Genomic DNA, 13,984 nt, shown 5'->3' with positions numbered 1-13,984 from the left:
CCACAAAGAGGACGTACGGTGAGGTCAGGATTCACAGCTGGGTCTGGCTGATGCTAATTTCTCTCACAGGACAGGCTAAAGAGAAAGACCTAGGTAGCACAACCTGTTGGAAGGCTCCTTATTCCTCCTGCACCCCACGAGCCTCCCCCAACATCAGCTCCAGATGTGTCCTTGTCTGTCATGGAACTTCCTAGCCCTATCAGGTCCCTCTCAAATGGCTCACACTCGGTCCTTCAAGAAAGCCAGGCAGAGTCAGGTTTTCAAACCTCAGTGTTCAGGTCCTTCTGCCACGACTGGCCATGGCCTTCCCTGGTGAACTTGAAGTAGAAAAATGGGGGCTGAGGCAGGAAGAAGATGGGAAGAGGAGACTGGATCCTTTTCCAGCAAGCGGGGAAGGAGCAAGGAAAAACAAGAGGGGACAGAGAGAATAGCAGCATCCATACTGATGCACTTATAATAATTCAGATACCACGCCTGGTGTTTTCTTCTTTCCTTCATTCATTGATCCTTCATTCATTCAGAAACATCAATCCAGTTCCCACTATGGGCCAGTCCTTGCTTTTGGTGACGGGAATAGAAAGCTGAACACAAACGGCCATGTATCTACCCTTACGAAGCTTCCAGTTCAGTGGGAGACATACACACTACTCAGAGACATGACAGCAAATATAAAATGACAAGTGATGAAAAAGGGGGAAGAGCATAGATGTTGGTATAGAACAAAGCAGAGAAGTCATATCTAGATGTGGAACAGCTCTGCAGAAGACATGACATTTACATTGAGACCTCAGGGTGAGTGGGAATTAGTCAAAGAGCAGGAAAGAGCATTCCAGGAGAGAATGTTTGCAAACCTCCTGGCAGGACAAACTTCAGAGTGCTGGGGAAGAGGCCAGGGTTGCAGGGGTAGACTGAGTCTTGGGAAGATGGGTGGGTCCAGACCACTCAGTGCCTTATGGGCCTTGTAAAGAGTTTAGATTTCATCCTAAATGCAAATGGAAGGGTTTGAAAGCTTCTAGGCAGCAAAAAATATTTTACAAAGAAATAGGGAGAGAGAAACAAAGAAGAACCACGGGATACAGAGAAGAAAGAAGAGATAGTGGAAACAGGAGATCAAGGAAGAATGGCGCACCAGGGGAGACAAAGGAAGCAGCTTTGGTGTTCAGCCCATGGGAGGGTCAGGAGGGGAAAAGAGAGGGCAGGATGCACGGTCCTGGTGTCTGAGGGATCCCGACTTCACAGCCTGGCTTTCTGGAGCGTGCGGAGGCAGGGGGCGAAGTCGTTTATCTCAAGTCTCATGGCTTGCTTTTGCTTTCCTTTAACTGAGATCTATGAGGGTCACACTCAGTGATGGGTGTTTTTCCAATTAGCTGTAAATAGCCCCGTCCTGCAGAGAAGACCCACCGACACCACCAGCCCCAATTCTGGCTGCTAGATTTGGGGAAGGAGAGAGCAGGTTAAGAATCACTGATCACCAACTTCTAAATTTCTGATGCAGCAGAGGTAGGAAAGCAGATGCCAGGAAGGGAGGGGTGGGGAGTTGGCCCAATTATTCTAATGGCTGCAGAGGCTGCAAAATCATTCCCGGTTGCTGTGTCAAAGGAGACAATCTCCCCATAGGGACTTTTCAGTGAAAGGAGCCAGGAGTAGGGAGACATGGAAAACAACAGCAAGAATTCAGCTAACAATAATATCTGCCTTATGCCATCCTTAGCATATAAAATACCAGGCACCATAATGCATTTTTACATAACTAAGTTTCACCCCTAACCTTATGATGTAGTTATTAGGCCCATTTTACAGAGGAGAAAACTGAGTAGGAAAGTTAAATAAGTTGCCTAAGATTTTACAGCTAATAAATGAAAGAACTCCAATTTCAACCCAGGTTTCTTCACTCTAAGTGTTTTCCTCTTATATCTTGCTGCTTTTGGGGGGAATATCTGACTTTCTAAAACTTCAAAATTAACACAGAGTTTATAAACTGGTAGTTCAAACTCCTTGAAAATTCAACCACCACTCAACTATAATGATTAAAATCTCTGTGGTTTTCCAGACATTTCAGTTCATCTGGGAAACCTTGCTACACAGTTGGACGAGAGACTTCAGTTTCTCCTCATAGGGTCATGGCTCTTGCAGAGCTGTCAGTGGCCTCACTGGCACTGAGTTCACTTCTATGTTTCCCTTCCCTCAATACCTAGGTGAGCAAAAAGGAGCTAAGGGACCAGTGCTCTCTGATGGTCTGTTTCTCTGTGGGTGGAGAGCATGTGGGGATCCGTTTTGTGAGGAAGATCATAATCCACCCCCCCCAACCTCCTCACGGCCCCAGGTACCTTTCAGCCCACTTGTTGTAGGGCAGGAAGGTCCAGCCCGCCCACCACAGGCCTTGACTAGCTGATTGCACATTTGTGAGAGGACATTCGCTTCCTTCCAGCTGGTGGCCAAAGCCTGTGGTTCTGCTCTTAAATCACTGGCATGGAATACACATGTGCCCACCCCGTTCTCTTACAAGAACAGAACCTACAACTTGCTGCTTTCTTATCCTTATAAAGCACTCAGTCATGAGAAATCACATTTACGGGATATTGCCAGATATATATTATCTTTTCCCTTCAGAGTACATCTAGTCATCACAGAACTGTGGACCCAGGCACAAGCTTCAAACTTTTCTGGAGTTCTACTTCAACATTTTGACACTAGATTACATTGAGTGTCATTATATGCAATGATACTGATTTCATATGTTGAAGACAAAATCTAGAAAGTCACATGGTCACCTATTAATAGGGACTAATAAGACAACTTCAACACTGGTCTCAGCATCAGGTAGTTTCCTGAAAAAAATGCTTGGTTGTATCCCATAGATACTTCATAGTTTACTGCTGAGTATGTTTCTTTCTACACTTTGGCTTCTAGGAAGCTCTTCATAAGGACTACATACAACTATGGCATGGATTAATCTCTGAGGATCCAACCTGAACTTGAATCATTCCCTTATTTGTATTTTCCTTTCAACCTAATTTGAATAGTTATTTCATTCTGTGTGCTGATTTTTCTTAAATCACATAAACTTGTGAAAAGTACCCCTAAATCATTTGAGGAATAGGTAGAAGGTAAATAAAGAATGGAGGGGGAAAGGATATAAGGAAGGTCACTATCATAGACAGGGATCCAGATGGAGGTTTGCCATCGAGCACATCACCTGCGTCCCAGGCTTTACTCCTATAAACCCTGTTGCTGGAACCTCTCCAAGGAAGTACAGGTTCAGGCCTCAGTACCTTTGCTGCGGCGACAGTTGCGGTACTGCTCCGTGTAGAACGTCAGCTGTGTTTCGTCATCTGCCTCTGAACCCGATGTCCCCTTGGTTCTCCCAAAGCTGATTCCCCCTAGGAGAAAACATAATCCATTAGTTCATCTGGGAGGCCTCCGAAGGCTTGTTAAATCCTTCGATCATCCCTAAGATCAGTAACCCCATCTCCAGACTTCTCTATGTAAGTGCCCAACGAGCCACATGATCATGGAAAGAGTTCAGGATTTTCGGTGGAACAGATGTGGGTCCCAACCATGGCCTCGCAGCTTCCTGGCTGTGGGACCTTGAGGAGACACCTCACCATGCCAAGCCCTGGATTTTCTATCTATAAAATATACATGATAGCTATTAATCTTGCGGGGTTACTTTGGAGATTAAAAGAGATACAATACATAAAATACCTGATCAATGATGAGTACTAAATAATTGATAGTTGTTGTTGCTAAGTACGATGAGCTTATCTCTAACAAAATGCTGGAAGCAACTTAATTTCACCAACATTCCCATTAAGTGCTTACTATATGCCAGGCACTGGAGAAACAAAGATAAATATAACCCAGTCCTCGCAAGCCAGTGGGGCAAATGGGACCCTGATGGGGGCGGCGGGTACGACAAATAGGGTCCTAAGGAATCTTAAACCTAATTCATGCACGTACTGATGGCACAATGTGGCATTGAGAATATGGGGGGACAGCAATCCATCTCAATATGAAGGATCTGGGAAGTCTTTATATGGAGGAGGGAAGATTTAAGGCAGGGCTTGAAAGGTAATGGGTGTGGCTCCAGTGATTTAAAAAAAAGGCATTGCAAAGAGAGGAAAAGCCCAGGGGATGGAGCCTGGGGGCGATATGAGATAACAAAGAGGCAAGCACTGACTGAGAAAGATATGTTGGAGCCAAAGTGGTAGGCGGAGAAAGCCAGTTTAAGGACAGAGGGCTTTACTTTGTGTATCATGGAAGATTCCAGAACAAGAGAATGAAACTGACCATTCTGTAATGTGTGTGTATCAAGAAGGACACTCTACTGGCACCAAGATTTCAGAATGGATTTCAAGCGGGACAAGCCATTAGGAGGCTCAGTGATCACCCAGGTGCAAGGGGGTGAAGCCGAGATCTAGATAACGGGCAGGGAGGAGGTGGAATGGGCAGTACATTCACATGCTGTCAGTTGATTAAAGAAAAAAAAAGATGATGAAAAAAGGCTAAAAGCAAATATGCCAAAATACTAATAGCAATCCATTCTGAAGAAAACATAGGTAATTTTAATTTCAATTGTTAAAAAATAGAACAGAATGTAGAAAATCAGGGTTAAAGATTGGTAAACATTAACAATTTAGAGAGGAAACAGAGAAGCTAGAGCTCATGTTGGCGGGCAAACAGGTTGAGAAGCAAGTAGGTGGGCAGGGGAGGACAGGGTCTTTGGTTTTGAAAATGTTTCAGTTGCTGGAGCCTCAGACACCTACATTAATAGACTCTCTCTGGCAGGAGACTCACAAATTTGATAAAAGTGGTTGCCTGCTGGATGAAGAATTAAGTGGCTGGAGGACTGTGATGGAAGGGAGGCTACTTTTCCCCATAAACCCTTTGTTATCTTTTGAATCAAGCACCATGTGAACATATTACCGATTCAAAAATTCTGCCTGAGGAAAAGAAAACACACATTAGCTGGAAAAGTTAATTCAATTCACCGAAGGATTTACTATGTAATTTCCTCCCGTAGGGTATTTTAAATAGCGTTCAGTATACAGAAATTCCATTTGTAACCACTGTTTTGGCAATATGGTTATTACCCATTTGTTCATTCCAACAACATTGCTGAGAAATCTACTGTGCACCTAGCAGATTTGTACAGGTTATTACATACACTCCATATCATGATGTATCTGTAAGGTGGGGTAATTAACAAACAAGGAAATGAAATAAAGACTGGTTAGGCAAAGTGACCTGCCTGAGGTCAGAGAGCTGAAGTGTAGGAGAGTTAAGGTTGAGGGCAAGGCTTTCCAGCTCCAAATTTGGACTCTCTCATCTATAAAGTGCTCTTCTGGAAACCACTCAAAAGGGAAGACTGGGGAAGCAGACTGTCCCACAAGTTTCAAAGTGCCAAGCCCTGTGATATGAGCTTTGCATACATGATCGCATTCCAAACTCAGAGTACACCCACAAGGGAGGGACCATCATTCTCATTTTGCAGATAAAACGAACGAGATTTAGAAAAGAAAAAAAATACAGGCCTTGCCCTGATCAAGATGGAGGAGTGACACCCTCCAGGACTTCATTCCCACACAGAGGCTTTGAGCAACCAGTGAGAAACGGCAGCGACATCTTTCTTACAGCTCCAGAAGCCAGTTAAAGGATTGCGTTAACAGGGTGGGTGCTGAATAACAAAAGACAACTTAAAAATGGTAGGATCTCACAGATTCCTTGCTGTCCTTTCCCACCTATCTACCGAGCTCAGCACGGAGCTGGCCCCTGCTCCCACTGCAGGACCCTGGTCCTCATTCTGGAGGGACATACAGGAGTACAACCTGTCTGTGCCCATCAGCCTGAATGACTGAGCCAGTGTAGCGCAAAAACCAGGAACGAGGCCACAGGCCTCTAGGAACGTTTCGCCAAGTTAGAACAGGCTGAGACTAAGGATCTGTAGTTTCGGGGAGCAGGTTTTATTTTCTATGGCCATAGGGCTCAGCCGAGTAGCCTCTGAAAGTCTGAGGCCCGAACAAAAGGCAACCTTAGCTTTTATAGACTGTATGAGATGTTAAAGACAAGGTAAACAATTGGCTGATTTACGTGGAGAATGGCCCAGAGCTGAACCGTTGAGGGGCCCCACCCCAGGAATGTCTTATCTTGCCTACCTGCATCTTCACCAGTCCCTAAAGGCTAGGGGAAGGGGTTTCTATCCCAGGAATGTGCCTTATCTCTCTTGCCTGCAAGGAGAGGGGGTCTGGGGGATTTTCCACAGAGAGCACAGCTAAACCAGAAAGAGGGGGAGGACTGCCTGCTACATTTTCCCCCTTTGATGCTTACCCCGACTTTCAGGGAGGGGTTATAGCACCATTTATATTTCATTTCATTTATTTATTTATTTTTTTGCTGCAGGTGTTGGTATGTCCCGATCTGAGCTGGGCATGGAAAACAATGCAGCCATGCAGGGTTTAGGCCCCTGTGAAGTTTGGGGGGTAAAGGTCTGTGTCCTCCCTCTGTTGGCCTCAAGTTTTCTCCTGATGGCCCCTTTGTGACTGTGCCTGTCTTAGGTTGTTCCTCCCCTGAGGAATCTTACCCATCTTTGGCTAACCAGCCATCTTCCGGGGCCAAGCAGAGTGATATGAGGTGTGCAAGTGAGGGAGCAGTAACAACCCATGAGAGGGTCTGATCTGTCTCTTTGACAGCCTATGTCCCCTGGCCTCTATGCCCAGTACCTGCTTTGGGGTTTTTTCACCTGCTGGTGGGGCATTAGCTTTGGTTACTGTTTTTTGGAAGCCCATGTTTTTTTTTTCTTCAGTGAGGGCTTAGCTCATAACTTTGGGCAAGAGATAAAGTTAGCACCAGCTCCCAGGAGGCCTTCTCAGTTTTGTCATCTTACTGTAATGAAAACAGCATTATTGAACCTGGTGAGGTGGGATTATAGTATACTGGGGCATCTTTCTTTTTTTTTTTTTTTTTTTTTTTTTTTTTTTTTTTAAAGGAAAGACAGAGAGAAGGAAGGAAGGATAGAAGGAAGGAAGGAAGGAAGAAAGGGAAACATTTTTAAACATTTTCTTGTTTTATTGTATTCTGTTTCTCCGTTTTTGTTACATGGGCTGGGGCCGGGAATCGAACCGAGGTCCTCCGGCATAGCAGGCAAGCACTTTGCCCGCTGAGCCACCGCGGCCCGTGGGGCATCTTTCTTTAGGGTGCATACAGAATAATTCAAGGTTGAGAACAGCCCTGGCACAAATTTTGGTTATAGTTTTTACCTTCTTCCAACATAGGTGGTCTTGAGACATGCTTAGCACGCATTCTTTCCCTTGGAAGGGCTTATGACCATGCCAGGCAGAAAGAGAGGAGTGAGGTGCATGGTGCTGACTATGGGGAGTGCTACAACACGAATGTACAATCAGCCTCAGGGAAGGAATGGAGACACACACTCTGGGCACAGCAACTAGGAAGGGGGAAGTTATCCGGGTAAGAGGGATTCCATCAAATTAGAGTAAAGTTGGTTTTCAGGAAGAACTCCAGGAGACCAATTTCCAGGAAGGCTGAAACTGCTAATCGAAAGACAAATGCAAAGAGCAAGAAAAGACAGTTAGTCCATAGACCCAGCAGGCCAGGATATCCATGTGTTGATTTTCTAATTTTCAGCCTTGTGTAGATCAGCCAGCCTCTGGGGTGACTGAGGCAGGGCTCGGAGGTCTCCTCAGGTTCCGGCCATGCGTGGACTAGCTGTTTCTGGTGAGCTAAAGCCGGGCAATGATGGTCACTCTGGCTTCAGTCACGGGCTGGTCAGCTCATCTCGGCTGCGATGGAGAAGGGCGCAGTGGTTCCCGGAGGATGGTGCGTCTCAGGTGTTCAGGGATCGGGGGGTGCACTCCCAGGGGTGGTCTGCAGTGGCCCTTTTTACTTCAGAGTGGTGAATTTATAGGATGGTCTTCGCGGCTTTGACAGCTGTTGGGGTTACTAAAGCAACACGGTAAGGACCTTTCTATTAAGACTGGAGGGAGCCTCTTTTTTTGTTTTTCCCTCTTCAGCTTTTTACCCATACCATGTTTCTGGTTTTAACCTCAGGTAAGGGAAGGTAGATGCCAAAGAGTTTGGGTACTGTTTTTAATACCTGTCCTTTTAATTCATTTAAAACTTTTCTTAACTTTGACCATAATTTCCCCTCTATAAACCTTTGATAACTTACTATATTCATTCAAGCTTTGTTCCACATTTTTCATTTTGCAACAACCATTCATCTCATGTTAAGACAAAACTATTCTCTTTTTCCTCTCAGCAAAAAATATATCCTTTATATCCTTCAAACTCAAGTCATCACCTCAAGCAAACATTTCATCACACACAGTTATTATCAAAATCAAATTTGTTAGAATAATGTTCAATACCCAAAACACTCCAGGTTAATGCACAACCGAAATTCCAACATACAAAAATTGTGTTTGGGGCGGGCCACGGCGGCTCATCAGGCAAGAATGCAAGAAATGCAAGAATGCTTGCCTGCCATGCCAGAGGACCTGGGTTCAATTCCCGGTGCCTGCCCATGTAAAAAAAAAAAAAAAGAAAAAGAAAAGAAAATTGTGTTTGTTTATTTTGGCTCTTCCTTTCCCTGTATTCCAGGTCTCCCATGTTTTCCAGCTTTGCCATTTTATGAAGTGTACCAGAGCCGATTATTTTGTAGCTACATAGTGTCAGCAGGGCATTGCTTATTATGCTTTTGTGCAACCAATGCCAGAAATACAGAACTTTTTCCAGTTTGCTGATTAAACTTTTAAAAAAGCAGTCTATATGAAGAGGTTGGTGCCAATTTTTATAAATTTCATGCAGTCTGCATAGTCCAGCACCACTCCTCCAGCCCCCGCATCAGCAATTTTAACCATCCAGATAATGTTTTTTTTTCTTTTTCTGACAAACTTTTGTTATTTAAAATATTTGCATTTTTTTCCATTATCTGCTTTATTCCATACATTATTATCCCACTTATCAGGGATCTAACCACAGTAGCAGTGGCTAATAACATATCTACTTTTCCTTTGTTTATTTTACCTTATCTTTCTTATATTTATATTGGGTTTATAGACTGTGGCCCTCTCAGCTATTGATTGATAATTAAAACAATTTCTTCAAAACAAAATTTTGATTCTGCAGTATGGACAGTTTTTCTTGTAATTCTGCTAATTCCTTTTCATAATTCATTTTTCTTTTTTCAGAGATTGCTCGATTTTCCTGCTCATACTCATTTCTATATTACATTAACATACTATATCTTTTTTTTCATACATTCCAGTTATTTTTTCCCTTTTTCTAATGGTATGCTTTCTAGACACAGAACAACCCAATAGGCTTTTCCTGTTTAACTTTATTTTCCCAATTTTTACAGGGTCTTATGCATTTTGCTCATTCCTCTGCAAGTGAGGAGTAAGGTAAATTATCCCATCCTGGGATTTCTTGGTTCTTTACTTTGAGCTTAGAGGATATTTTTTCCTAAAAAAATGACATTATTTCCTAATCTATGTTAAAAGCCCATGGCTTACTGTTAATTCATTTTAAGTAAACTTTGAAGAGGGCCTACTGACCTAAAAATTCCCAAATGTTTTAAAGCACCAGAAAGCATAACCCAGGGAGACAAAATATTTAAATTTAATACAATTCTCCATATAAAAGGACAAGAAACCAGCAACTTTCAATTTACCAAGAATGGTCCTAATAAAGCATCACAATATTTAGAAGAACATACTCCACAGTTTGTACAAATTTTTAAAGCTTGTCTCATTGACCTCTACTACTATGAAGCCATGCTGAAATGTGAATCCTGCTCCCAGTGCCAATTTTGTGCATAAAAGACAACGTGATATTTGAGGCCATTTAATTCATAGGTTCAGATTCGCAGACAACACTGACTTCAGTGATATAAAAACAGATTTTATCAGGAAAGTTAAGTAAAGAAAATAATTAGAAGATAGCAACTAAAAGTCTTCAAAAATAGAGCATACTTACATCACCAGATAAGATGGCATTACCACCTGAAGAGAAGTGCTGGAGAATTTCAGAAGCAGCATTATAACTTTCATTAGTGAAAATCCATAGCAATTTGGGGACAGCATTCAGAGCTTCCTTAGTTAAGATACATAGCAGAGCATAAGATTTTGATGAGGTGCTGTCCCTCTCTCATGAGATTTTTTTTTTCTTTTCTCTTTTTATGATCTCTTCACATAACAGTGGCCAAATTCCAATTAGCTTGTGTGACTAGGCCCAGTTTGGTCCTCTGGAAACTGGCTAGGGACCAAGAGGAGTTTCCTGGGACCTAGATATTTTTATTTAAGTACACCTTCTTCTGAGAGGATAGCCAGTCCTCCCAGCTAGAGTGCACATTTTAACTGTTTTGTTTGTTTTACCAAGGTTACATAATGGCAACATTAATTGTAGAGAATAGATTCAATTTTAAAACGAGATCAATTTTAAAACCCTTACATAGAGGTTTTCCTTTTACTCTGAAATGTGTAAGATTTAATTTATAAGACAGAGTAATGATAAGCTGTAATACTAGAAAATTTCTTCTTTTTATTCTTCCTAAAAGTGGTCCACTTTAATTCATACAGTTTCCTAAATCAGTCAGGGGTCAACTTGATTCCCCAGTCATCAGCAAAAGCTTTTTATAAAATTAGAAATCATGCATTTCAACGGGGTCTTACTGACTTCCCCTCTCACATCTGTGGCACCAATGACTAGTGGGAGGGCTTACAGACAAACAGCAAAGGGTTTTGAATAAACCGTCACTTCCTTCAGTCTGGCTGCTCCCCCGTGGGGACATTGGGCACCTAAACCCCCAGCCAGCCCCCGCTTTCAGGGTTGCTCACCCTGAGCCATATGAGGATTGCCACAAACTTGCAGAATCCGAACTCACTCACGGCCTGGTGCACAGCCCAGGACTTCCTTTCATTCACACAATTGCATACACACATTCCAACACCCGCCCTGCACCGCCCTTCCCAGAACCGAACCTGAAGACTTCCTAGTCCCCTGGTCCTCCAACTGGAGACCAGTACTCGGGTAGTCTGGGAGTTGATCAGGCCCCCCTTCCACCTAGGCCCCCCAGCCTTCTATGAGTGGGCTGAAACTGATGCACCCGGGTGCTTACCAGACAGACGGGAGGTGCTCCCAGAAACCTGGTTCCAGAAACTGTCCCAGATCCATTGCCGCTCAGGCGGTGACAGGCGCCCCATCTGGGGAGGTCAGGAATCCGACAGACAGGGAGATGCCCCACTGCCGGCATTGGATTCTGACGGGTTTCCAGTCAGGGTGCCGTCACCGCCGTGGGCGAGGGAGGTGAAAGTACACCTGCCTCATATCCCGGACGAGCCCCCAGAAATGTAGCGCGAAAAACAGGAAAGAGGCCACAGGCCTCCAGGAATGTTTCGCCAAGTTCGAACAGGCTGAGACTAAGGATCCGTAGTTTCAGGAAGCAGGTTTTATTTTCTATGGCCGGCCATAGGGCTCAGCCAAGTAGCCTCTGAAAGTCTGAGCCTTGAACAGAAGGCAACCTTAGCTTTTATGGACTGTACGACATGTTAATGACAAGGTAAACAATTGGCTGATTTAAGTGGAGAATGGTCCAGAGCTGAACCGTTGAGGGGCCCCCACCCCAGGAATGTCTTATCTTGCCTACCTGCATCTTCACCAATCCCTGAAGGCTAGGGGAGGGGGTTTCTATCCCAGGAATGTGCCTTATCTCACTTGCCTGCACAGAGAGGGGTTTGGAGATTTTCCACACAGAGCACAACTAAACCAGAAAGAGAGGGAGGCCTGCCTGCTACACCAGGACACTTATCATGGGCTTGCCACCCAGAATTTGCCCTAGTGTACAAGGCAGCTCTCAGAGCTCTTCTACAGAATGCTGTGGAACAGCACTCAAACGCAGCTGTCTGGAGCAAAGATTTGTTGGCTGTCAGACATACAGGGCTGTATTCAGACCAGGCGGAAATAGTTTCCATTGGAAGATGGGACATTTGGATCCACGTAAATGGCAGAATTCCTAGGGTCATGCATGCTTGCCCAAGGTAAGAAGCATGTGTAGAAGGACCAGGAAGGACCCTACACTTTTGTCTCGAGCTCTTCTCTAAACATACTGTATATATAAACCCCAGTTGAGAGCACTCACACAGGTCAATCAGCAACACTGGGAAAGGTTTTTTCATTTCCTTTCCTTCCCTCTCGTACATGTGTATGCACTGGTTTTTATTGTTGTTGTTAGCTTCTGGCATTCAAGGAAATCTCTGTCTTAATTCCAGCTGGAACAGATGCCTCAGAGTGTAAATCCCAGTGTCAATACATTAAAATATCAAATACATAGGTTTCAAGAAAAGATTGCAAAACATACAAAGAGACAGGAAGTGATGCTCCGGGCAATAAAGGGAAAGCATTAGAAACCATCAGCAAAGAAAGTCAGATCTAAGAATACCAAAAAAAAAAAAAAAAAAAAAAAGACTTCAAAAAATGGCCCTAAATATACTCCAAGAACAAAGGAAAACATTGACAAATAATTAAAAGAAATGAAGAAAATTATAGATAGGCACTAAAAGAATATTAATAGAAAGATGGAAATAGTGAAAAGGAATCAAACAGAGCTGATGATAGAAATAGAAATAAAAAATTCCCTAGAGGGGTTCAACAGAAGATTGGAGCTGACATAAGAAATAATCAGTGAACCTAAAGACAAAACAATTGACATCATTCAGAATGAAGAGCAAAAAGAAAAGAAAAGAATACAGAAAAGTGAACGGAGCCTAGGGAAACTGTGGGACACTGTTAAGTATTCTCATATAACATGTCAGAGTCCCACAAGGAGAAAAAAGAGAGAAAAGGGGAAGAGCAAATATTTCAAGAAACATCTGAAAACTTTCCAAATTTAACAAAAGACATGAATACACACATCCAGTTGTTCAGCAAACATGAAGCAGGATAAACCTAAACAGATCCACACAGAGACATCAAACCGTCAAATGCCAATGGTAAAAGAGAATTCTGAAAGGCACAAGAGAAAAGTAATGTGTCACATACAAGGAGCCTCAATAAGATTAAGTGTGGCTTTGTCATTGGAAACCATGGGGCAAGAAAGCAGTGGGAAGATATATTTAAAGTGCCAAAAGCAAAAAAAAAACTGCCAACCAAGAAATCTTTATCTGACAAAATTGTCTTTCAAAAATGAGAGATTAAGACCTTCCCAGAAAAACAAAAGCAAAGGGCATTTGACAGCACCAGCCCTATAAGAAATGTTAGAGGGAGCTCTGAATGTTGAAAGCACAATAGACAATAGAGAAAAGCCGCATGAAAACGTAATAGAATGGGTAAATAAATATAAACAGTGGAATTGGTGAGTTGTAACTCTATTTTTTACTTCCTACAGAATCTAAAAGGCAGACGCATAAAATGTAACAATAAATCAAAGGTTCTGGACTCACAATGTGTAAATATGTAATTGGTGACAAGAACAATATAAAGGTAGGGGAGGAGGGGTATAGGAACACAGTTTTGGGTATGCTATCCAAGTTGTATGATATCAAACTAAATGAGATTGTTGTATATTTGGGATAATACTTTAAGCCCCATGATAACCACAGGGAAAAAAATACTGGAAAATATGTAAACTCTATGTAAACTCATAGAGACAGATAGTATAGATTACCAGGGGCAGGTGGCTGAAGAAATGGAGACTTAATGTAAAAGGGGTATGGGGCTTCCGTTTGGGGTGACGGGAAACTTGTAGTGATGATGTACAACACCGTGAATGTGATTAATACCCCTGAACGGCGTGTTTGAGATTAGTGGAGATGGGAAAGTTTATATAACATGTGTGTCCCCACGATTAAGAAGGAAGGAAGGAAGAAGAGAAGAGGAGGGAAGGGGAGGGGAAGGAAAGGAAGGGGAGGAAGGAATGGGGGAGGGAAGGGAAAGGAAGAGAAGGGAGGGTTAGGGGAGAGATGAAGGAAGG

General features: G+C 43.1%; 1 protein-coding gene and 1 pseudogene across 4 annotated transcripts in view; one reads left to right on the top strand and one right to left on the bottom strand.

Annotated features, from left to right (window-relative positions):
- Positions 1–13,984, bottom strand: part of ASTN2 (astrotactin 2) — a 903,825-nt gene that overhangs the window by 602,804 nt on the left and 287,037 nt on the right. For 2 of the 4 annotated variants that reach the window (XM_077143577.1, XM_077143583.1), the window contains exon 5: positions 3,273–3,380. In XM_077143577.1, coding sequence (XP_076999692.1) covers positions 3,273–3,380 — 108 coding nt within the window. Of the gene's footprint in view, positions 1–3,272; positions 3,381–9,993; positions 10,268–11,134; positions 11,500–13,984 lie in introns of those variants that run through there. The other 2 variants (XM_077143589.1, XM_077143592.1) reach the window with 2 other exon arrangements.
- LOC143667329 (isocitrate dehydrogenase [NAD] subunit beta, mitochondrial-like) overlaps positions 11,562–13,984 on the top strand; it is a 39,973-nt pseudogene continuing 37,550 nt past the window's right edge.

The sequence above is a fragment of the Tamandua tetradactyla genome, chromosome 2, assembly GCF_023851605.1.
Source record: "Tamandua tetradactyla isolate mTamTet1 chromosome 2, mTamTet1.pri, whole genome shotgun sequence".
In the NCBI taxonomy this organism is placed as follows: domain Eukaryota; kingdom Metazoa; phylum Chordata; class Mammalia; order Pilosa; family Myrmecophagidae; genus Tamandua; species Tamandua tetradactyla.
This window is presented reverse-complemented; position numbering and strand designations above follow the sequence as displayed.